Raw genomic sequence first — 21,653 nt, 5'->3', positions numbered from 1 at the left:
CTCTGCATTCATGCCATACCTTAGCTTTTACACACATGGAGGGATTTAACCTGGGTAAGGATCTAAAGAATCTGATCCTTCTTTCTTAACAAAACACCCGAGTTGTGGGAAGCAGAGGAATGGAGACTTTTGCTTAAGTAAAACATTTGTGGGCTAGAACCCAGTTCTCATGGCACAGAACCTGCATCTTTCTCAGGGCAGATCAATCAAAAATATTTGGGTTTTTTTAGTAAAAATCAGTGTGAGTTGTCTTAGTCTGCATAACTAAGATATTTTTCCATTTTCTCCAGTCTACTTTATTTTTGAACATTATGAGGCCACCCATGCAATAACTTAAAACACTGAAATATTATATATTTTAGTTTTTTAATGTTTCGTTGTTTCTATTTATGAATTTTCTTTAAGACTTTGTTTTGGTTATAAGATTAGTTTGGAAAGGGTTTTCTCATGCATTTTCTAAAGCTTTGAAAAAATAACTAAAAAACCCCAAATAAACCCAAAACTCTTTCCAGGGCATGATCACATGAAGCAGCATGAAAATGCACAGTAACTGACAGGTTTTTACAGTCATACTGCAGTGTCCTTTTATCAGTGTCCTTTTTTGGAAGAGCAAACCAGATGATGGGGTTTGATACTTTATAGCCACTGAGATGTGTGATGGCAATAGTATCAGACCCTTGATTGTGCACAGAGCTTCAGTGGAGCACATTTATAACAACCTGTCTGGGGACAAACTTGTCCTAGATAAAGCCATTCTTCGCTAGTCTCCATAATTCATTCTAGTTGTCAATAAGTTGTTGTAACAGATATATTTTTTTTCCTTATAGTCCTGGGTTAATCAGGACTCTGCAGCAGCCAGCTCGTAGGCAGTGTAGTTGAGAAGGGTAATTTTCAGGTGGCACATCAATTATGCTTTCTCCATTTCTTCCTGAGGGAGTGAAATAAAATGCTGATTTACTGGTGAATCAAACCATAGGAACTGCCACAGATGATAACTGCTGACATCAGATAGGCCAGAGAGGAAAGGCCTAGGGAAGATGACAAGACAAAGAGTGCAAGGAGGTGCTCTCTACACTTCCCAGCCAAAGCCATAGAGCACGGGGGCATCTGGGAGGAATGAAGGTTCTTTACTCTTTGTATAGGCCAGTATTTCTCACTAGTCAGTTCATTTCCAACTGAGCTCACTTTTGGTTGTGGATATTAGTTCAAATGAGTTCTGGTGACTTGGTGTATTGCTCGCTTATTCTGCTGTGTGCAAAGTGAAAAATAGTGTGTTGTTTGTTTCTCATTCCATGTAAAAAACATTTTGATTCAAAATATCCTGCCTACAAGAACTGCTTTGAAACAAAGTTGTTGTGGGCAGTGCAAAAATTTTCCTAATATCTTAAAAGCATTTTAATTTGTTTTTTAAAAAATGTTTAAGCAGGATATACATTGGTTTTTTTATCTGAAAGATGCATTTATTCCATATTTAATCTTCTTCTAAACTTCCTCAAACCTGAAAAATCTGCTGAAATAAAACTAAAATATTAGGCATTATAGATACAAAGGGGTCAACATTTTTCTTTCAGTGGTTTCTGAGATAGTGCCTGAATCTTACAGACTAGAGGAGGTACTGGGGGAGGGCATTTTAGTACTAGTACATACTTGAGAGCCCATGCAATTGAAGTTATTTTGCTGACTTTGTGAAAGCAGCTTCCTTAGAATTGAAGGTTTTTCTGCTTGGCAGTGTGCTGAGCGCTGAGAAATAAAAACATGTTCCTGTAAAATTTGATCCAGACACTTTCTGCATGTTTTGTTCATATGCATGAAGTATTTTATATGTGCATAAATTCCATGTGACATTAAGGTCTCTTCCTTAATTTCTTTCTGTGCCAGGCAGGAGGAGTGTAATGTGTAACATTATAGCCACAGGCTTAGCCTGTGCCTTGTTTTCTTCCTAAATATGGCACCTTGCAGATTTTGTAATGGAAATTGTTGTAACTGGGCTGAAATGTATACTAAGGCATAGAGGGTATATAAAAAATAGAAAGAGCATGTAGGAAATTCAGGACAACTGCTGTTCATCCAGGCAATGTATCAGCACATCAGTTGCTTCAATCTGCCTAAAATGTGTTTGTTTCTCCATTTCCTGTAGCTTCCCCTTGAAGGGGCTCACACCTAGGATGCTCTTCCTCTTGCCATATTTATGCCCTTGCTTTTGTAACTTTGCTGAGCAAAACTACTAGAGTAGGACGTTTTCTAAATGAGTTCTGTGGTTGGACTAAAGCATTGCTGACCACTCCTTGCTTGGAGAGGTGATTTTGAAGTTATGCTGGAGACCACTGCAAGTCTGGATTGCTCTGCATCTCTCTCTGGGCTCAGACCACTCACCCATGCTGCTTGAAGTATCCATGATTTAAGAAAATGAGCTAGGGAAAAGCCACAAGCGGACATGGGTACCTCTCTAGCATTTGCCATACTTTACACTGGCATTTAACAAAATTATTGTGGTTACTGCAGTTTATCATGATTAAGCTATAGCATGGGATGTGTTTTGCATGCAAATGGGGTCATGCAGGTGTTACATCATATACAGTGGTCAGTGTCTAGTGATGCACAACACTGCTGAGTGCTCTGGCACGGGGATGGTGCCAGAGTGTGGCTGCCTTGAAGCTATACTGATCAGAAACACAATGACAGTGCTTTCAGGCTATCAGGAAGTGCTCTGACACCCATGCTGATTTTAGTTTTTGATCTCTCTGTACCATCATACTATACCTAGTTGAACTGGTCTGGCATGAGATATAAAAAGTAGTGGATCTCCTGGAGCATCCTCATCATCTTCTAAAGAAACTGGTATTTCACCTGGGAAAGAAAGAGTTTTTAGATGAAAAATAGGTACGGACTAAATTAGAAGTTTAAATTTAAATGTCCATACACTATGAGAAGATCTTTAACTTGGAAATCTCGACACTTAATTTGTAGTTAAATTAAATTTTAAATTAATTTAGCTGTCCCTATGAGTTATAGGAGGCAAATCATTTTATGTCTTATATATGAAGCCTGTTTGAAATGCTTTTAAAAATTCTGGTTGAAACTGACTTGATTCTAGTGACTTGTATGCTCTTCTGACTCAGTATTCAGGGTAAATAATAATGTAAAGTAAGAGACATACAAATAAAAGCAGACTTTGCAGACAGATTCATAAAATCACAAATCCATTTATGTAACAAAATTAAATTCCTAGAAGAGTGTGAAGAAAATCAGGATGTTCTGCAAAGAGCTCTGGAAATCAATGGAATTCATTAAGAGTATGGGGAGAGAACCCATATTCATTGTGACTTGACAGCAGGCATATTTGTAGCTGACAGGATTAAGTCTAGCCTTTTCCAGCATAGCTTTTCTACATTTGTTTAAAAGGGAGCATTATAGCAATTGCTATGTAAGTATAAAAAGCAGCATATGTGCGTCAGGTTCTGAACCAGCTAGATTTTCACAGAGTACAGACTTGTAAGTTGTCCTGTGTGCTGTTTTCTACATACCACGTTGACAGGAGGTTTGAAATGTTGCTTCCTTGTGCGGGAGCTGAGCTTCTGTGAGCTCCAGCCAGGCAGGGCACCCAGATCAAAGCTCGCAGCTCTGCGGTAGATCGTCACGGGGAGCAGTAATGAGGTGTGGTTAGGATGCAACCTCCTACCCTGACGTCGGAAAATGCGTTTGAAACCATTATCCTAAACGCTCCTGACTTTCAGCAAGGCTCACTATGACTCATAGATGAGTGGCCTGGTCTCTGACTGCTCCCAGCTGCCTGCCTGCCTTCCCTGGCAGGAGATGCTGCTTATACCCACAGCGACAGGACTGGCATTTCAGCTGCTTAAGAGCAGCAAAGCAAACCAGGGAGAGGAGAATGAATTCTCTCCTGGAAGGCTTCTGAGTGTGCCATAGGCACTAGCATGCACAAGGTTAATTACATTGTTACATTAAAAGAGAAACTTCTTTTATTTTTAGTAAGAACAGTTACCACAAAAAGATATTACTATACCACAAAAGCTACTCAAAAAAATTATTGCACACTTGTTTAAAAAAACTATATAAAATACTGTCAATGACATGTTAAAAAGTGCAGATATGGAAAACCATGTATAAGTGGCACTTTTATGTCAGCATTTCTGAAAGATCTTCCTGCATTTTAGTAGCTGAGTTCGCTGCCAGTCATTGCTGATGCATTTCTGCTGAGCTATAATCTTTCTGCATTTGCTGAGGTAAAGTGAAGGTCAAGCAAGGTGACCAGTGCCTTAATATTTAAACATAAAGAAAGAAATATAAAAAGTGTAAATTACTTTAGTAACTAGGCAAATATTTTTTAAAATAATGTATTTTGTTTTTTAATCCTTGATTTAACTTGATTAACAAAATGGGAAGGTCACTCATTTGAACTCTAATGTAAGATACCATTTTTCATAGTGCACCATCACATAGATTTTCTTGGTTGTTGATTAGTGCAATAACACACAAACTGTACTTGAAGAGAAATGAACATTTTGACTTGTATCTTTCTTAATGATTATTTAAGCTACATCTCTGCCTCTGTAATGTGTTTTGGGAGGGCAGCATGAACATCACGGCTTACATTTCTGCATGTGCTTATGCATAAAGTGTTATCTTTTCATGAACAAGCTAGGAAATGGTATGTGTTGTTGCCAGGTTTGTCCTGAGACACCCTTCTCAGATTTGATTAATATTTTCAGGAACAATTTCTTCAAATACACTTCAAATACACTTTCAAAAGAAAACTGATTCTACCACGTATGAAAAGTCATCAGGGGAACACTATTGAAATACCATTCAGTCCTGCAAAAAAAGTAGTCTCTTTTCTTTCCTTCCTGTTGCTCCCCCTTCCCAGCAATCTCCCAGTAGCTGAGATAATGTAAAGACATGCTTTGCATCTTTACATTAAGCATGCATAAGAATGTTGAGACTGAGGCTAAGCAGAATGGTAAATATACAGTGAATTATTTGGGAACATTCCCTGTCCCCTGTCATGCTTTTTAAAAAGACAAATCAGTATAGCAGCTGATTTCTTAAAATCAAATAAGATGTTAATGGTGGACACGTATTATTAGTCACAGGTTTTAGTTTGCTGATAGCATTTTGTTCTTGCTACCAAAGCCATAACCTAGACATCCTTGATTCCTCCAGCCCCCTCAAAACAAGATGTCTTTGCCTCTTTTAAAAGAAGCGAGGGACCATTTTTCTCTGCTCTCCTGCGGCACACTGTGTTTGAAAGGGAGAAGCCAGGAGGGGGCCTGCAGTTGCTGCTGGGGCAGGAGCAGGGGGCTCTTTGCTTGTGCAGGAATTGCCTTTCCCTCTGTGGGAGTGACACTGGCAGCTCTGTCCCTGCAGAAGGACTGGAGAGCATCAGCTGCAGAGCCACTGATGCCAGTCCTGCCTTACAAGTGCTCTTCAAAGTACTGGGCTGGGCAGCACCGGACTCTGACTGCAGGTGGAACAGGACTGGGCCTCTAGTACAGTGTTAGTTGTTTGACTTGCATTCTTAAATAAGAAAGTTGATGATCTCACAGCTGTTCCCTCAGCCCCTTGTGGTGGATGTATGCATGCATTCTGCATAGCTGCAGGACACATTTCTATCTTAGTGTGCTTTTGTTGCGGCTCACTTGTGGTTGTTGCCAAAATCTTTGCATTTCAGTTTTTGCAGTAGTGTTGCATTATTACAGTTAGCTGCATTTAATTTTTGTTTATCAATAAAACTTGTTTGCTTTTATTTTTCTGGAGGTAGTATCAGAAGTGCTTGTGCAATCAAGAGAGATATTTAATTATACCAGGTTTAAAACCAGACTGTCCTGGTGCTTCAAAACAAGGCATGGCTCACCCAGGGGTAATTATTTTTATAGATACTATAGTTTGGGATTCACAATTGAAATTAATTTTTGCTGATTTAAATTTGCTAGAGGCCTAAAGCAGATGAGAATTAGGATTACCAGGTGCAAACTACATCCAAACACAGAGGATAATCTAATGGCAGATCCTCGGATGTAGGACGCTATCCTGATTTCATGTAGTCTTCAAAGTGTATCAGCTTTTATTAGCCTCACTTCTGCAAGTTTAAATTTAAAAATTGATTGCAATTCACAGTGCAGAGAGCACATTACGATATTATAAAATTGCCGTTTTAATTTGAAGTGACTTTGACAGATTAGAGGCTTTTTGATAGTGATGACAAATTAAGGTCAAGCTTTTTGTTAAGGTAAACAATGACAATGAAAAATGGCAATTTCTTTTCCTCGGATCTGTAAAGCAGCATTGTAGAGGGAGATGTGGAATGGTACAAGGACAAACTCAATGTCCAGCTCTTTTATATGCCTTTGACAATGACCCCTGGCAATAATGTTGAGTTTCTTGTTTTCTTAAAAAATATTCACAAAATTAATGTAAATTGCTACATACCATGGGAACAAATTAAGCTTTTAATTTCTCTTTTTAGTCATCTTATTTTGGTACTTTTAACTATCATTGAGGCTTCTGCTTCAGTGACATTTAGGATGTGACAAGGAGATTTGAGTGATGTCAAACAGCAGATTGACCCTAATGAAATGTTAAGCAGAGCTTAAATGCATATGCAGAGAAGGTTGAATAAAACAAGAGATGCAAATAATTTAGTAAAACCCACTTCAGAATAAAGCCAGCTCTATTCACTTGGTCTGCCGCAAAACAGGCTGATAAATATGATAATTTTTACTTTCACTCCTAAACTAGAGTTTTTAACGAGATTATCACACATGTGTTTCTTGACTATTAATAAAACTCCTTATAAAATAATTTACCTTAAGTCATCACACCCAAATATCAAACTGATATATATATATATGAGAAATAAGAATAAAAATCTAAATTTCACTTGTATCACAACAAATAACGATTTTTACAACACTGACAATTTCAACCTCTTCTTTTTCTTTATGTTTGCATCTGAACTGGAGCTCTACAAAATCTGCTTCCAAAGTACTGTGAATGAAAGGCATAGAGAAGGAAAGCAGCTTATTTGAATTTAGCATTTCCACCCCGTGCAGGAGCCTGGACACTAGCAAGTACTCACCGAGGCTGCAATACAGGCAGTTAGTGTAATTTTGCTGGAATTACGCTGTATTTACAGACTTCGACACTGGTGGGTGCTAACATTTTATTCCCCTGCATGAGGCGTGCATCCAGTCACTTCTAACAGCGCTGCCGGGGCTGAGCAGCCTCTGTTCCAGCGCCAGCCAAGTCAGGCTTTGGTTTTGTTCCTTTTGGGTTTTAAGCAAAGAGAGAAAAATAGAAGCAAAAATATTTTTCTTTACCTTGCGTGCTGTCTGTTGTGGGGCTTGTGTTCAGCTGCGTCTCAGTCGCAGAACACCTGCCGTTTTCTTCTGCTGCTAATTGTGTGACAGGCTCATATCGCAATATGGCATCCAGATCATGGAAAAACTTCATGGTTTTAGTGACATCCCCAGAGTTGTGGGCATATTTAACGGTTCTGTATTCGTACTTGAGGTTTTTGTACTTTGCACGGCACTGTTTCCAGTCCCTGCACACTCCCAACTCCTGCAACCTTTTAGCAATGTAGATAAATATTCCTTTATTCCTCAGAGTGCCGTGCAGTTGCTTTCTGATATTTTTTTCTGACCAGACGCTTAACAAGGCTTTAACCTCCTCCTCAGTCCAATGCTTCCCTGCTCCACTCTCCATGTTGAAAGTGACCTGGAAATGATTCACTATTTCTAGCCAAGATTTTGTTTCCTAGGAAACCAGACGGCTGGTTGTCAGTAAGCTCCGCCGAGATGAAAGGATCTAGTTTTACTGGCTCAAGCTGCCTGAGGGGAGTAACTTGAGACGCTGCCAAATAAGCAGGCTCGCCGCTGGAGCCGGGCGAGGGAAGCGGCTCCGCCGGCGGGGAGGGGGCTCCTCGGCCGGGCCGGGCCGGGTCGGGGCTCACTGCTGTGACTCATCTTCGGGAGTCAGTGGGGGCACTAGGGTGTGAGAAAAGAAGCAAAAAGAGCCTGTTTCGTTCCTTTGGAAAAAAACAAACCAAACAAAACAAAGCAACGTCACACACACACCCCTTGTGGCCTGGGCTCTGCCGGGAGGCCCCGGGCAGCCCTTGCTCCCGAGGGGGCCCGGCCGCGGGACCGAGCCTTCCCCACAGGGGTCGGGTTCGGGATCGTCCTGCCCCACATCTTCACTTCTCTATGCGTTGTTTGCCTCTGAATGCGGGCCGTAGAGACAGGTTTTGCATATCGCTGATGTTTTAATAGCAGCTGGCATACTTCAAGTCTGGCTCAGCTGGTAAAGTGGTGCAGGCATTGTGGTAGTGACACTGAGATCCCATGCCTTTTGTCAGTGCTAAGTGAAAGATGTAATCCAACGCCTTGGCCAGGGCCTTCCTTGGGGTCTCTGCTTCTCTCTTCCTAGTGATTTAGTTACTATTTAAAGAGACCATGACAGTATTAAAATGGAAACTCCCTGTAATATTAACATTGCAATTATAGTTGCTGAATGCAGTGCATCAACCCTTAAATCTTACTAACAGTCTTCGTATTTATAGATAGAACATCTTCTCGAGTTAAAGTAAATGGTTTTATGAACATCCACATCTCTGATTATTTTCTTTAGAGAACTGTGTCACTAAACGGGTAAATTTGTTCAGATGTGTGGGAAGTTTGGTTTGTTTTGCTTTCTGTAAGCAAGCATTCTTCAAAATTTTTGCTTTACATCCAACTGGGATTAGTAACAAATGAGGGGATTTTATGAACTGGAGAAAATTGATAATGAGCATGTCAGTTGGAGATTATCATACATTCTATTGATTTTTGTGCCCAATTCTGTTGTTGCTTGTAATAACTAATTCCATTGCCTTCAAGTGAGTTAAGTCCAGTGCACAAATAGGACATTAATTGTCTTTCCCTTTTTAAGAAAAATATCTCTCCTGTTCAGACATTATTATATATGAGAGTGGGCAGGAGCTCACCCATCCACCAAAGTCCTGATGAGTATTACAGGCACAGGCAGGCATATAGCAGCAGTTTTGTTGTAGGCAACACTGCCTTATTTCAGGAAGTCTTTTAAAGGGAGATGGAGCAGCCTGCACTCTTATTCACAAAAGAAAAAAAATGCAGTCTGCAAAGTAGACCTTTTCAATGGATAAGGACTGGATTACCAACTGTGGGCAAGTGCACAGTGTTCTGCCTGCCTTGGGCAGGGCAGCATCAGGGGATCTGGGGTACATCCAGGGGCCCAGCACGGGGAAGGGCTGGGGAAGACAGGCAGCAGGACAGGGAAAACACATGTATTTCAGCTGAATCAGCTCTTCTGCTCAACAAAGCACAACTGCCAGCCCAAGGCTGATGTACTTAAGAGAAGTATTTCCATTTGCAGTGACACTTGATCATCAGACTTGTTTTGCCTGAGTTCAGAAGCTGAGATGCCCAACATTAGGTTTATACACTCAGATGCTTTCATCGGAGGGTCTGTGTTGCTTTTAGAGGTGTAAATGCCAGCTTGTCTGCCTAAGTGCAAAAATGCAAAAGCTTCTGCACAGGTGATGAGTGGAGAAGACAATCCATTCCCCTAAGCAACACCATCAGTTTTTAATAACATCTGACAATCCAAAGCAGAAATAGAGTAGCATTATAGGACCTAGTACTATCGGCTAGACCATTATGCCTCTGAAAATGACTTTTCCAATTAAACATCTGCTTTTACTTTATGCCTGTACTGAAATTGAAGTCCATTAAGAGCTTGAGCCACTACGTATTGGTGGGAAGAGTCCCACTAAATTTAGTGGACTTAGGCACAAACCTTATGTAACTGTCTTGAAATAAAGCGTAGCAAGAAACCTGCAATTAACACAGCAATTATAAGTCTGTAAAATAAAACAACAAACAACAAATTAAAATGCCATTAAAAAAATCTATCCATTGCATGTTAAAGTGTTTCATAATCATGTCAGTGCTTTATGTGAATTGTATTTTGTCCATAGGGGCCAGGAGAGCGCTGGAATTGTCACAAGTGATGGCGAGTCATCCCAGGCATTCAAAGTGCACAAGGTAAAATGCAAATAAATGTTTTGTATTCTTAACTGAGATGCATGTAAGTTAGTTTCTGGTAAGAAACAGTGTAGTTAGAGGAAAAAGTAACATGCTTGATGGGCTGTTTTGATTTTGTCAGAGTATCTTGCTTTGTTACCTGTCTTGAGTGTATCCTTAAAACAAACTTGCCAATGTTGTCCTGATAGGTGTTTCTGTGCATACAGTGACAGACACACAGAAGTTACCCAGAGCATCCAATGATGTCTCAAAAACTTTTTACCAAAGTCACCCTGCACTCTGTTAACTCTGCAGATTTGGAAGAGCATCGATGCTCTTCTTGATCTTAAAAAGAAAAAAAATACTGTTAGAGACTATGCACAAGGAGATGGATGAGTAATGCTTACACTAGGAGACTGAAGGAAGTGGCAACTACTTTACCCATAGGTAGCAATAAACAGAATCTAAGGCAGAATGGAGGCCTGAGAAGGTCACACGGACTTTCTCGAGCTGAGAGAATCACGGGGGATAAGACACATAATGAGCACAGACTTAAAAGTATCTATTTTTAGTCAGGGAATAGATTGTTCCATGAAAATCCTCAGCACAAAAATGTAGCTTGCTTTATTTAAAAACAGGACTAAATGGAAGTGATATAGCACTGTGACCTACTCAGCTTCTTTCTTTCCTATATCTTTCAGGTTATTTGCCTTTTTCTTAAAATTCCATTAATACTACTATATCAGCTTTAAGCAGAAGAAGAACTTAAAAAGTCACCAGGAAAATAAAACCAACTGAACATTTTTTTCTTTTTTTCTCCCAAAGGGAATGGGCCTTATAAACCACGTCTTCAGTGCAGACAGCCTGAAGAAGCTGTACCCTTCTAACCTTGGTATTGGGCACACGAGGTACTCCACCTCAGGAATTTCTGAGCTTCAGAACTGCCAGCCTTTTGTTGTAGAGACTCTTCATGGGAAGATTGCTGTGGCACACAATGGGGAGCTAACAAATGCTGCACAGCTCAGAAGGAAGGTTAGTACCTCCTTTGGGGACTCAGGCATTGTTTCTTTCTGAGTGTGAGGCAGAAATGAGCAATATGGTTGCTGTGACTTTTCCTTAATACCAAACTTTTTTTTTGGTTTTTTTGGGGTTATAAAAGAGCTCACTAATCAAAATAAATCATTTTGGGGGAAAAAAAGCCTGTGAAGGGGATTCTGCCTTGATATCTCTTTCTGGATCTGTTATAGGCAATTTCATATTTTCTCCTCTCTATTTGAACTCTCTTCCCAGAGCATGCATAAAGCGAATTTAATCACCCAAACATGAATTTATGCCCTGAATATTGGTGGCATTATTTTGGTTGCATGTGGAGCAAAGGAATGAGATGAAGAAGGAAAAATGTAGTGCTAGCACAGAAGATTGTCTGACCTCATGTAATATAGTTGGTTTATTGGAAGAAATTTGGCATTATTATGCAGTGATCACCTGAAGCACTGTGAAACGTTTGTTCTTTGCACCAAGGTGTTGTTAGGTTCAAACCTGAGCGCTGTGATGTGAGATTGTTTTTTAATGCTGGTAACACTTTTGGCTTGTGTCTTAAAAGCTTATGCGGCACGGTGTGGGACTGTCGACCAGTTCTGACAGCGAGCTGATCACCCAGCTGCTGGCTTTCACACCTCCCCTGGAGAACGACGACACGGCCGACTGGGTGGCAAGGTGAGGGTGAGGAGCCTGGGCTTCACACTCAGCCCCAGCCATTGCACCTCAGCGTGATGTGCAGCTGCTTGTGTGGCACACAGTCATGTTCACCTATGTCTCATTCCAGAATAAAAAACTTAATGAAGGAAACTCCAACTTCGTATTCATTGCTAATTATGCACAAAGACATAATCTATGCAGTACGTGATCCGTATGGGAATCGCCCGCTCTGCATTGGTCGCCTTATTCCAGTAGGGGACATGAATGGGAAAGGTAAACACACTCTGTCCCTCTCTCTCTCTCTCTCTCTCTCTCTCTCTCTCTCTCTATATATATATATATATGCATAGTGTATGCTTGAAATCACTGTTATAGGTAATTAAAACTACACTTACTGAGGTGTAAGTGGAAATATGCAAAAATGAGTTTTGAAAAATAAAAAAAAGTTGGCAAGGAAAAAAATCATCTATAGGAAGTGTGCAAATTTTCCAGTCCCAGATACAGGGAATAATGATAGCCTAATGATAGCCACAGTTAAGCATCCCAACTGTAATACAATTTAAATAATTCTCATTGCTTAAACAAGAAAGCAGTGATGAACAGAATTACAGACGGGTTGAGGTTGGAAGGGAGCTCTAAAGGTTGTTAGTCCGAATCCCTTCTCAAGCCAGGCCACTTAAAACCAGTTGCTCAGGATAATGTCTAAAAACAGGTCTGGTTTCTTCCTTTTTTCTCCTATAGTAAGGTGGGCAAAAAGTGCTGGATTACTTGCAATGTACCTCTGAATTCCAAGCAGCCCTGTCACACGTAGTGACTGGACCATTACACAAGCAGTTTATGGGAAAAATTCCTTGTGTTCCCATTCAGCCTGCAAATCAACAATTTTCTCCACTTGTCACTTATATCAACAAAATATCTTCACTTGTTGCAAACTAAAATAATTCAAAGGCAAAGCAGTGAATTCTTCCATATCTTCAGAAAACTGAGTAATTTTAACCACAAGAAAAATTACCCAGATTTTTTAAAGCATATAGACATTCCTACCCTATGTGACACAATTATATCTTTCCTATAGCTGTGACTCTCAAAACTCATTGGAATTCAATCCAGCATCCATTGTAATCAAAAGCATTTATCAACCTATTCAGCCTAGGGAAAGTAAGGATTTTCTTGTGTCAACAAAAGTAATTATGTCTATCTAAAGTCACTGAACTAGGATTTGAAAAGTTTGAAGTAGTGCAGGGATAACAAAGGTAGTTACCTGAACTGTTTCTCTTCATGAGCTGTGAATATAATGCTGTTACTCCACTTCTGCCTAGAACAGGTTTATGATGTTTATTTTGTGGATGTGTTTGGGATTTTTTTAAAATAATGGAAAGGTGGAAACAGTGGAATGCTATTTTAGTTAGAAATTACAATAGTCTTTAATTGCACACTTGGAAACCATAGCAAACCAAATACTGCAGCAAAAATGTGATTGGGGGGTCATGGTAACAAAAACTGGGGACTCTAACTGAAATCTTTTACTTCAGGAAAAGATAACACTGAAACAGAAGGATGGGTTGTTTCTTCTGAATCCTGCAGCTTTTTGTCTATTGGTGCAGAGTAAGTGGCCTAATTCTTACTTTATCTGAAAACTCTTCCTTAGACAGTGATTAAACATTAAATCCCAAGTTGCCAAATATCATAATTATAACAACATGAAGACACCAAGGTTTAGTTTGCTGTGGGGGATGTTTTTTGCTAAACCTGGTTTTTGCCAGTTTATTTTCTCAAACAGATGATTGTAAAAAAAGAATTATGTGTGCAGAAATTAACAGTAAAGACAACTACTATCAGAAAGCAAATGCCTCTTACTTGTTGCATTATACCTGATTACCCATATAATTTATTCATTTTGCCCTAATTTTCAGCAGCATAGTTGCATTACAAAATAATTCTTCACCTACAGAAAAGTTACACTGGTAGTTCACAGGCTGAAATAACCTGAGTTATAGCATGTGCTGTTTGGTAAGCTGACCTCCTTGTTAGAAAAAAATTAACTGTTTTCTGAAACTTCTTTGAAATTTCTGTTAAGAAAAGATCACTGTGTAGGACAATCAGCTGAATCCTGTGTGTTTTCAATAAAGCAATTTTGCCTAAACTTCTTCAGTAGCTAGTGCTGCTTGCTACTGCTAGTATCTGACCAGTGAATAAACACAGATTTGCTTACCTCGGATTTGTATGTCCAGAATATTTCAATATTTTGAGATAGGTTTAGATGTTAGAATAGCCACCTGGGGACTCAGTAAAGAATATAGAAAAATATTTAATAAGGTTAAACACTTTAACATAATATACTTAAACTATTCCATACTTAAACCTAACTATTCCTTAGTTCTGCAGATTTGAGAAATAGAAGGTACATTTCTAGTCAGCTTTATGTCATTTGAGGGTAGCTATTTGTCATCTCTAGACAGAAATTTCTCTAGATTTGGCTCGTGAGGCAGGATTATTTTGGGTACCACCTCTATTCTTGGTTATATTTCTTATCTTGTACTGTAAGGTTTATTAGCTTTCATAGAAAAGTTCTCTAGTATTGATACAGGACTATGTTATTAAAATATATTCAATCTCAAGCCTATGTACACTATGTCTCACACATAAGACAAGTACCATAATTCTCTGGTACCAAGTTTAGTATTTTTACTTAGTGTATTGTTTTTGGATGTTAATTCAGACTTTAGTTTTAGTAAGAGTCAGTTGTCTTAGCATGTCGGTCTTAAAATGCTTCAGGTCAAATCCTAAGATAGAAGTAAGTTGTCATGTTAGGATGTTCAAAAACATTTTCACTTGTCAGTTGACTCTTGTTTGTAATTCAAAATCATTATCCAGCTTGAGGACATTTCTAACTTCTCTGTATTTCTTTTTCAAGGTACTATCGGGAGGTCCTTCCTGGGGAGATTGTGAAAATATCCAGACATGATGTCCAGACACTGGATGTTGTACGAAGGTCTGAAGGAGACCCATCAGCATTCTGCATCTTTGAATACGTTTATTTTGCAAGACCAGACAGTATTTTTGAAGGTACAAAAATGTTACATACAGAGCTCTTCCCTAAATAGTGTAAGATGTTATCCTGGAGCACAGGGACTCTTGTTCATAGTGGAGTACCACTGGATATAAGCTTACAGAGCACAGCTGGGACAGAATGGGCTGACAAAGGTTTTGAGATAAAACTCATCAGGAGGAGCATGGAACATCACCCTCCTGTTTCTGGATGTGGATACAGCCTCAGAGAGGCTGCCTTCATACTCCTCTGGAAGGGATGAAAAGAGCCATGAACATGATTAAGGTAGATGAAAGATCTTTTAAAAGTGAGAGACTGAAGAAAGGCACTTTATTGGTTCATGGGAAACATTTTAAAAAATAGACTGGTGAAATGGGATTTAGAAAATACCTTTATTTTGATATTCTTCTTTGCAATAAGTGTCATTTCAGGAAGATGTTTGTAATTTAACTTGTAAATCTGTGCATTATCTAAGTATTTGGCATTGCCAGTGTAATGCTTTTATTATTATTTCAATAGAAGCTCTCAAAATACTAGCCAGGATTCCCATACCTGGCAAACAACCTCTTCATTGCTTTCTAGGGACATGCTATCCATTGATTCAGTACAATTCCCCACCCTCATAAAGCCAGTTTCACCCCAAATTCCTTTTCTTTCACAATCACCTTACCCTTCAGTATCATTTCTTCTCACATTCCTTGGTACTGCTGCTGTAGCTTTTGCTATGCCTCATCTCATCACAATACTTCCAGTTCTTTCCCATGTTGCAAGTTTTGTAGGACCTTAAAAGCTTTTGAGTTCCCTTATTCCCTTACAAAATTCAGGGTGAATTTTGCCATCTGATTCAAAGTCAGTAAGTGGACAGAAGCAGACAGGAGGATTGCATAAATTTTGTCTGTTGGAAAAAGTTGTCTAAAAATAGAATATGAATGTTATGGACAGGAAGGCATCATTTCTATTTCTTTCCTCCTGCAGATAGATTTTGTAACATCCACAGGACCCTTAGTTAGTTAGTCAATTAGGGCAAACTAGATTTTAGTTCTCCCTGTAGTGATACGAATGTGAATGTTAGAATGTGACATTATGTCAGGAAATAAAAAATGACTTTATGGAAGTGGTTATTAGTTCTGGAACTTTTCTGACTGACTTCTATGCCTGCAACTTGACACAGAAATTCATACAGAAGACTGAGAGGAAGTGTGAATCATGCATACCAAGAAAAACACTTCTTTCTATTTGTAGGTCAGATGGTATATTCAGTCCGCAAAAGATGTGGGCAGCAGCTTGCTATTGAAGCACCTGTGGAAGCAGACCTGGTCAGCACTGTTCCAGAGTCTGCAACCCCAGCAGCTCTTGGTTATGCTCAAAAGGTAAATGTTATCTTGTTCTTTTTTTCCCCCAAGCATTTTTATACACATCTCTTTTTGTAATGGACTACAATGATGTTGGCTGTTAGAGTTGCATATTGAAAAAGCTCTATATCTTCAGTACGTAGGCTACTCCTGTTGAGTCCCCTGCCTTGTTTTTTCTGTCATTACTCCTCTACATTTAAAAAACAGTAACTGAGATAACAAGTCCTTCTGTATTAATTCTGTTTAACTGTCTCCTGTTTGCAGTGTGGACTACCATACGTTGAAGTGCTCTGTAAAAATCGATATGTAGGGAGAACGTTTATCCAGCCAAATATGAGGTTACGGCAGCTTGGTGTTGCAAAGAAGTTTGGTGTTCTGTCTGATAATTTTAAAGGCAAACGAGTTGTTATCATTGATGATTCAATTGTGAGAGGCAATACCATTTCACCCATAATAAAACTACTGAGAGAATCAGGAGCCAAAGAGGTAAGGAAATTTAAGTCAGTAAAATATAGATGTAAATGGAAGGTGGTGGGAGGTTAAAGCACAGGGGCTTGACTTCATTTTACTGTGCATTGTTGCTTTATTTAAAAGGGCAGATGTGGAAAAAAACAATGGCTAGTGTGTAGATGGGTCAGGAAGGTTCTTTTGTATGAGTGTGACTTTTGGGTGATTGGGGTGACAGGAACAGGTCTCCACTTACAAAGCACTCTCTGGCAAATAAAAAAAGAATGGAATACAAATCAGTTAAGATCAGAAAACCAAGTCTTCCTGATGTGTGACTTGTGGAAGTGCTAAGAGTACAACCATATACTGTAAATATATCTTAAGTCGCCAGAGCACCATTTTTTTAATTGATAAAGATTTTTTTTTTTAAGCAAAATAATGTGCAAGTCAGTCACTGGAGCAAAAATGTCCTGTATAATGTTTGATTTTGAAAGCTGAAACTTGTTTATCAAGAATTGAACATCATGAGAAGTAAAATCAGGATGGAGCCTTCTAAGAACATTAGGAAATACTGTAAAAAAAAAGTTCTAAAACTGTGTTACCTTCTCCTGCTGTGTTGGCATCTGATAAAAACTTTATCACATTATCTTCCTTCTAACCCTTCAGGGATTTCTGTGCAGTGCTGTGTTCTGTTCATTATCACTGTGTAGAATTGAGACTTTGCTATTATCTCCTGACCATCAACTTATATCAGCCTGTTTTGAAACTATTTTTATTCAGGTACACATCCGTGTAGCTTCACCTCCTATAAGATTTCCTTGTTACATGGGAATAAACATTCCAACAAAAGAAGAACTCATTGCCAACAGACCTGAATTTCGTGATCTTGCAAACTATATAGGTAAATGCTACTTTCTTTTTTTTCCTCTTGTTAGAGTTGTCAACTGTATTTTATGATGTATTTCAAAGTAAAGCAGAACATATCAAGGCACCAAGCAAAACTCACTAAAGAACTGTAAGGTTGGTAAGCTGGGTTTCTGCATTGTGAGTAGTCTGTGGATCAATTCAGCTACATACTTTTTTTTAACATAGTTAGGGAGCTGTATTTGTCAAAACAATAGAAAGTATTAGAGTAATTGCATCAGCATAAGTTGCAAATGAAGTATGACAACAAAGCTTCCCAATACTTAAAGCTCCTTAGGAGAAACTTGACAAAAAGAAGCTACTGCAGTCAAAATACCAGGAAGAAAATAAGCAGTGAAAAATCTGTCCTATAACGAAAAGCAGGTGTAGTTTCACTTGCATGAGATATTCATAAAAATACATCTACAAATTGACATTTACGTAAATAATTTTAACTGCATTATGTATTTAACTTTGAAAGAAATGATGTTTTAAACCAGTCTAAGAATGTTAAAAACCTGAAATTTTGAGTCGTGTTTGCAGCAGAACAAAAGATAGATTGACAGTTTATGTTCCACTGTAAACTCCGATTTCCTGTGTTAAATACTTACTTTCATTTCTAATAGTGTGATGGAATCTTTTCCCCCAAATTATTGTGAAGGTGTAGGGAAATATTTCAAGTTTGTAGGATCTCATTTTTAAGTAGTATTCACCACATGAGTGCAAAGGATAGAAAACTAATGGTATGAAAAGGCTATCAAACATTCCTACTGCTAGAAAATTTGCCTGAATTGCATGATTTTTTTAAGATGATGGTCTTCCCCTCCTCCTGGTCCCAGAGGCTTGGTAGTCCTTGGTGCTCAGATTTGGGAAGCACTAGCCACACACACATCTGCTTCCAGACCTGAACTGAGGTTAACTCTGGGAGACTACAAGGAGTTCAGGGAGTCTTAGTATACACTCTGGACTTTGGTTCTGTGTTTGCACTTATGTGTCACATTTTTGTTCCCAACAGAACCTTATGTCTACATTTCAGTGAGTCTGCTCTACATTTCAGTGAGTCTGCTCCCTGCATAAAGCATTTGAGAAGGGAAAGGCATACTACAATCTTAAAATTTTTCAGTCATTCTCTTTCATAAACTATATGATAATGTGACTGCATTTCCAAAGAGCGTTGCATTTGATACAATATTGCAGCTTTAACTCCTGATCCTTTATTTCCTCTAGGAGCAGACAGTGTTGTCTATCTTTCTGTGGAGGGGCTGGTATCATCTGTGCAAGAAAGCATCAAAGCAAGGCGAGACAACAATCCCAAAGCCGACAAGTCCTTTGGAAAGCTTGGTCATTGCACAGCGTGTCTCACTGGAGAATATCCCGTTGAGCTAGAATGGTGAACTTTTAGGGGATGGACATCAGTTCATACCTTGTTGAATGTACCTTTTTCAATGATGCCTTCTTGCTACATAGCCTTCTTGCATTTAGGTCAAACAGAAGCCTTATGACAGTTACCTAATTACTGTTACTAAAACACATCTTTAAGTAAAGACTTACAGAAAGTCCAATGTGCTGATGAAAACAATGTAAGTAGATTAAAATACAAAATCATATAGTTTTGATGCACAGTTGTGCCTTCTATTTTCTCACAAAAGGCTATAAAAACCAAAGGATTTTAAATTATGTAGAAGTCCCAAAGTTTGTTGTTTTGGTCTTGCCCTAAAAGCTCCCCCATTAGACTTGTTCACAAAGCACAAATCATGTGATGATGTAACTTGAAATTATCAAAGTCTTAGTGCAAAAGTATCTGAAGTTTGCTTTTCTCCTTAGGACAAATACCAGATTCTGAAGACTGAAATTGCTTTCTCAGCAGTTGTTGCTTTGGCTTTTTAAGAATAGAAGTCTCGAACTTCTGCATACAGCCTTTTTTAATTGAGGCCTATGTAACAGATCCTATGCATACGATGTCTGACATGATTTTTAAAAATGAAGACTCAGGGAAATGCTCAGCCAAAAAGATCTCTAGTTTTGTAACTTTAAAATTCTGTTTTAAAGTCATGTAATTACATTATCTTTTGTGCTTCTATCAATTGCCAATATAGTGTGGAAGAACTAAAAAATACTTGGCACTGCCATTCTTTTTTCTGTTTTATGCCTTGTTTTCTCTGGCATGTCTGACAATTTCTAAGTGTACTTTTCATTCGTCAACATCCAAAGTAAACTAAAAAACCACAAACTTTCCATACTTAACAGTAAAAACGATATATCAAAGGAAGATCATGAGTTGTTTTGGTTATAGTCTTATTTTAGTACATTACTGCTGTTAGAATAAATGTAATGTTTAAAAAAATTCAAGTGTTCTGAAGAACCATTAGCTGTTAAAGACAATGTGTTCTGCTGGTCACAATTACAGTTACTGGTATACAGGAAGATCACTTGGACAATGAACCACTAGCTGAAAATGGAAAAGCACCTTTTCATAACTATTGCAAATTTCCGCACAATTTTTAAAATAGTTTGTATACCTCAGTCTTTCTCACCGAATACCAGCGACTTAATTTTAGATTTTCTATTTAATATTGTGTATTTTGGCCTTATAATTGTTTGTGGCACTGTTAAAAAAAAATAAATAGAAAAGTTTAACAGCTTCTTCCTTTCCCATTATTTACCATATAGTTGAGAATTACAAGATTGCTGATTAAATTCGAAAGGGAGTTTTATGTGGGATTTGTAGCAATTGTGCCTCATTGACAATCACAACACTAAAGTCCTACTTTGAAAATGAAGTCAGGACTGTGACTTGTGCAGTGGAATCAGAACCTACTTGCAGCCAAACCTGTAGGAGAACCTAGATGTGATGAGCATGGGGCTTCATCAGCACCTGCATATTGGGGGATGTATGTGGATCTCTTCTAATTAGCAAGTTTGGTTTGTTAAAAGAACCATAACAGTCCATCTGGACAGTAAATTGGACAAAACCAGAACAGGCCTGCACACTGACCACCCCCTCTTCCAGGTTAACCAGGAAATAGTATGAAAAAACCAGGAAAACTGTTGTGAACATTTTTCATTGTTCTTATTTCCCACCATCAAAAGAAAATAATTTTCAGAAGGGCTAAGCTGAGGTCTTAGATTACAAATACATCAAATACAAATACAAAAAAGAGCCCTTTATATGTGAGATAAACATTTAGATGCACAGTGTAAGAAGTCTGTATGTCTGAAATAGTCCACAGGACTGGAAATGAAACTTGTGCAAATTCTCTTTAATGTGCTTTGAACAAAATGCTATTTTTGAAGTCTCCTAATAGTTGTTTTATCACTAATTAATGTGATTTGATCATTGGGTCGCATAATTCTAATTTCAAAAAAAATTAGTCCTGTTGCCTTTTCCCCCTCTCCACATTATGGAAAGGAAATTCTGTCTGCTACTGTGAACACTATAATTTTTGGATGCACTGCAATGCTAAATCTTTATTATGTATTTTTCAAAATCTTAAGAGGAGATACTTTTAAATGTCATTCTATTCTGACAGCTGGATTTATGCTTCAGGTTACTAGACACAATCACATACAGCCAACACACACACCAGTGAGTGTGCTGAAGAAAACTCTGGCTTTAGGTGTCGCTATTTCCATTAATATTTTACTGTGAAACCATTCCTGCTCTATTACCAATGTGCAACTGTGCCAAACTATCACTTAGAGAATGTGACAAACAGTAGAAAGCTGATGTCTAACTTCTCCCGTGCAAATATTAAAAATGGCTGTGGTCTTCTCGTTCTCTCCGTGAGGCAACACCGGCACCATGCGTAGAGGTTTTTAATGACACCTTGAATGCGCCTCGGAGGCAAAGCAAATCATTTCCTGTGAGGGTGGAGAGGCACTGGCACAGGCTGCCCAAGGAAGGCGTGGATGCCCCATCCCGGGAAGTGCTCAGCGCTGGACGGTCCATTGAGCAGCCTGGTCCAGTGAAAGGTGTCCCTGCTCGCAGCTGGGTGCTGGCAGTAGAGGATTTTTAAGGACCCTTCCAATCATTAATATTCCATGGTTCTATGACTTTGTGTCATTAAATCAGCACGCGGCCCCCAGGGCAGTTCCGGTGCCCCTTCCCCCAGCACGGCTCTCGCTGCCATCACCCTCACTCCC

At 38.8% G+C, this 21,653-nt stretch overlaps 2 protein-coding genes across 4 annotated transcripts in view; one reads left to right on the top strand and one right to left on the bottom strand.

The window, feature by feature from the left end:
- PAICS (phosphoribosylaminoimidazole carboxylase and phosphoribosylaminoimidazolesuccinocarboxamide synthase) overlaps positions 1-7,726 on the bottom strand; it is a 41,360-nt gene extending 33,634 nt beyond the window's left edge. For all 3 annotated transcript variants that reach the window (XM_054294065.1, XM_054294073.1, XM_054294081.1), the window contains exons 1-2: positions 7,338-7,726; positions 2,761-2,847 (exon numbers count right to left, since the gene is read on the bottom strand). In XM_054294065.1, the coding sequence (XP_054150040.1) occupies positions 2,761-2,847; positions 7,338-7,725 (475 nt within the window). In that variant the 5' untranslated portion in view covers position 7,726. The remainder of the gene's footprint in view (positions 1-2,760; positions 2,848-7,337) is intronic.
- PPAT (phosphoribosyl pyrophosphate amidotransferase) overlaps positions 1-19,670 on the top strand; it is a 42,742-nt gene extending 23,072 nt beyond the window's left edge. Inside the window, exons 2-11 of the mRNA XM_054294099.1 lie at positions 10,016-10,082; positions 10,887-11,093; positions 11,665-11,777; positions 11,887-12,032; positions 13,292-13,364; positions 14,674-14,825; positions 16,051-16,178; positions 16,425-16,646; positions 17,388-17,508; positions 18,738-19,670. Coding sequence (XP_054150074.1) covers positions 10,016-10,082; positions 10,887-11,093; positions 11,665-11,777; positions 11,887-12,032; positions 13,292-13,364; positions 14,674-14,825; positions 16,051-16,178; positions 16,425-16,646; positions 17,388-17,508; positions 18,738-18,904 — 1,396 coding nt within the window. The 3' untranslated portion in view covers positions 18,905-19,670. The remainder of the gene's footprint in view (positions 1-10,015; positions 10,083-10,886; positions 11,094-11,664; positions 11,778-11,886; positions 12,033-13,291; positions 13,365-14,673; positions 14,826-16,050; positions 16,179-16,424; positions 16,647-17,387; positions 17,509-18,737) is intronic.
- Positions 19,671-21,653: the final 1,983 nt, after the last annotated feature.

The sequence above is a fragment of the Melozone crissalis genome, unplaced genomic scaffold (genome assembly GCF_028551555.1).
Source record: "Melozone crissalis strain CALT ecotype California unplaced genomic scaffold, PUWL_Pcris_2 ptg000006l_1, whole genome shotgun sequence".
In the NCBI taxonomy this organism is placed as follows: Eukaryota; Metazoa; Chordata; class Aves; order Passeriformes; family Passerellidae; genus Melozone; species Melozone crissalis.
This window is presented reverse-complemented; position numbering and strand designations above follow the sequence as displayed.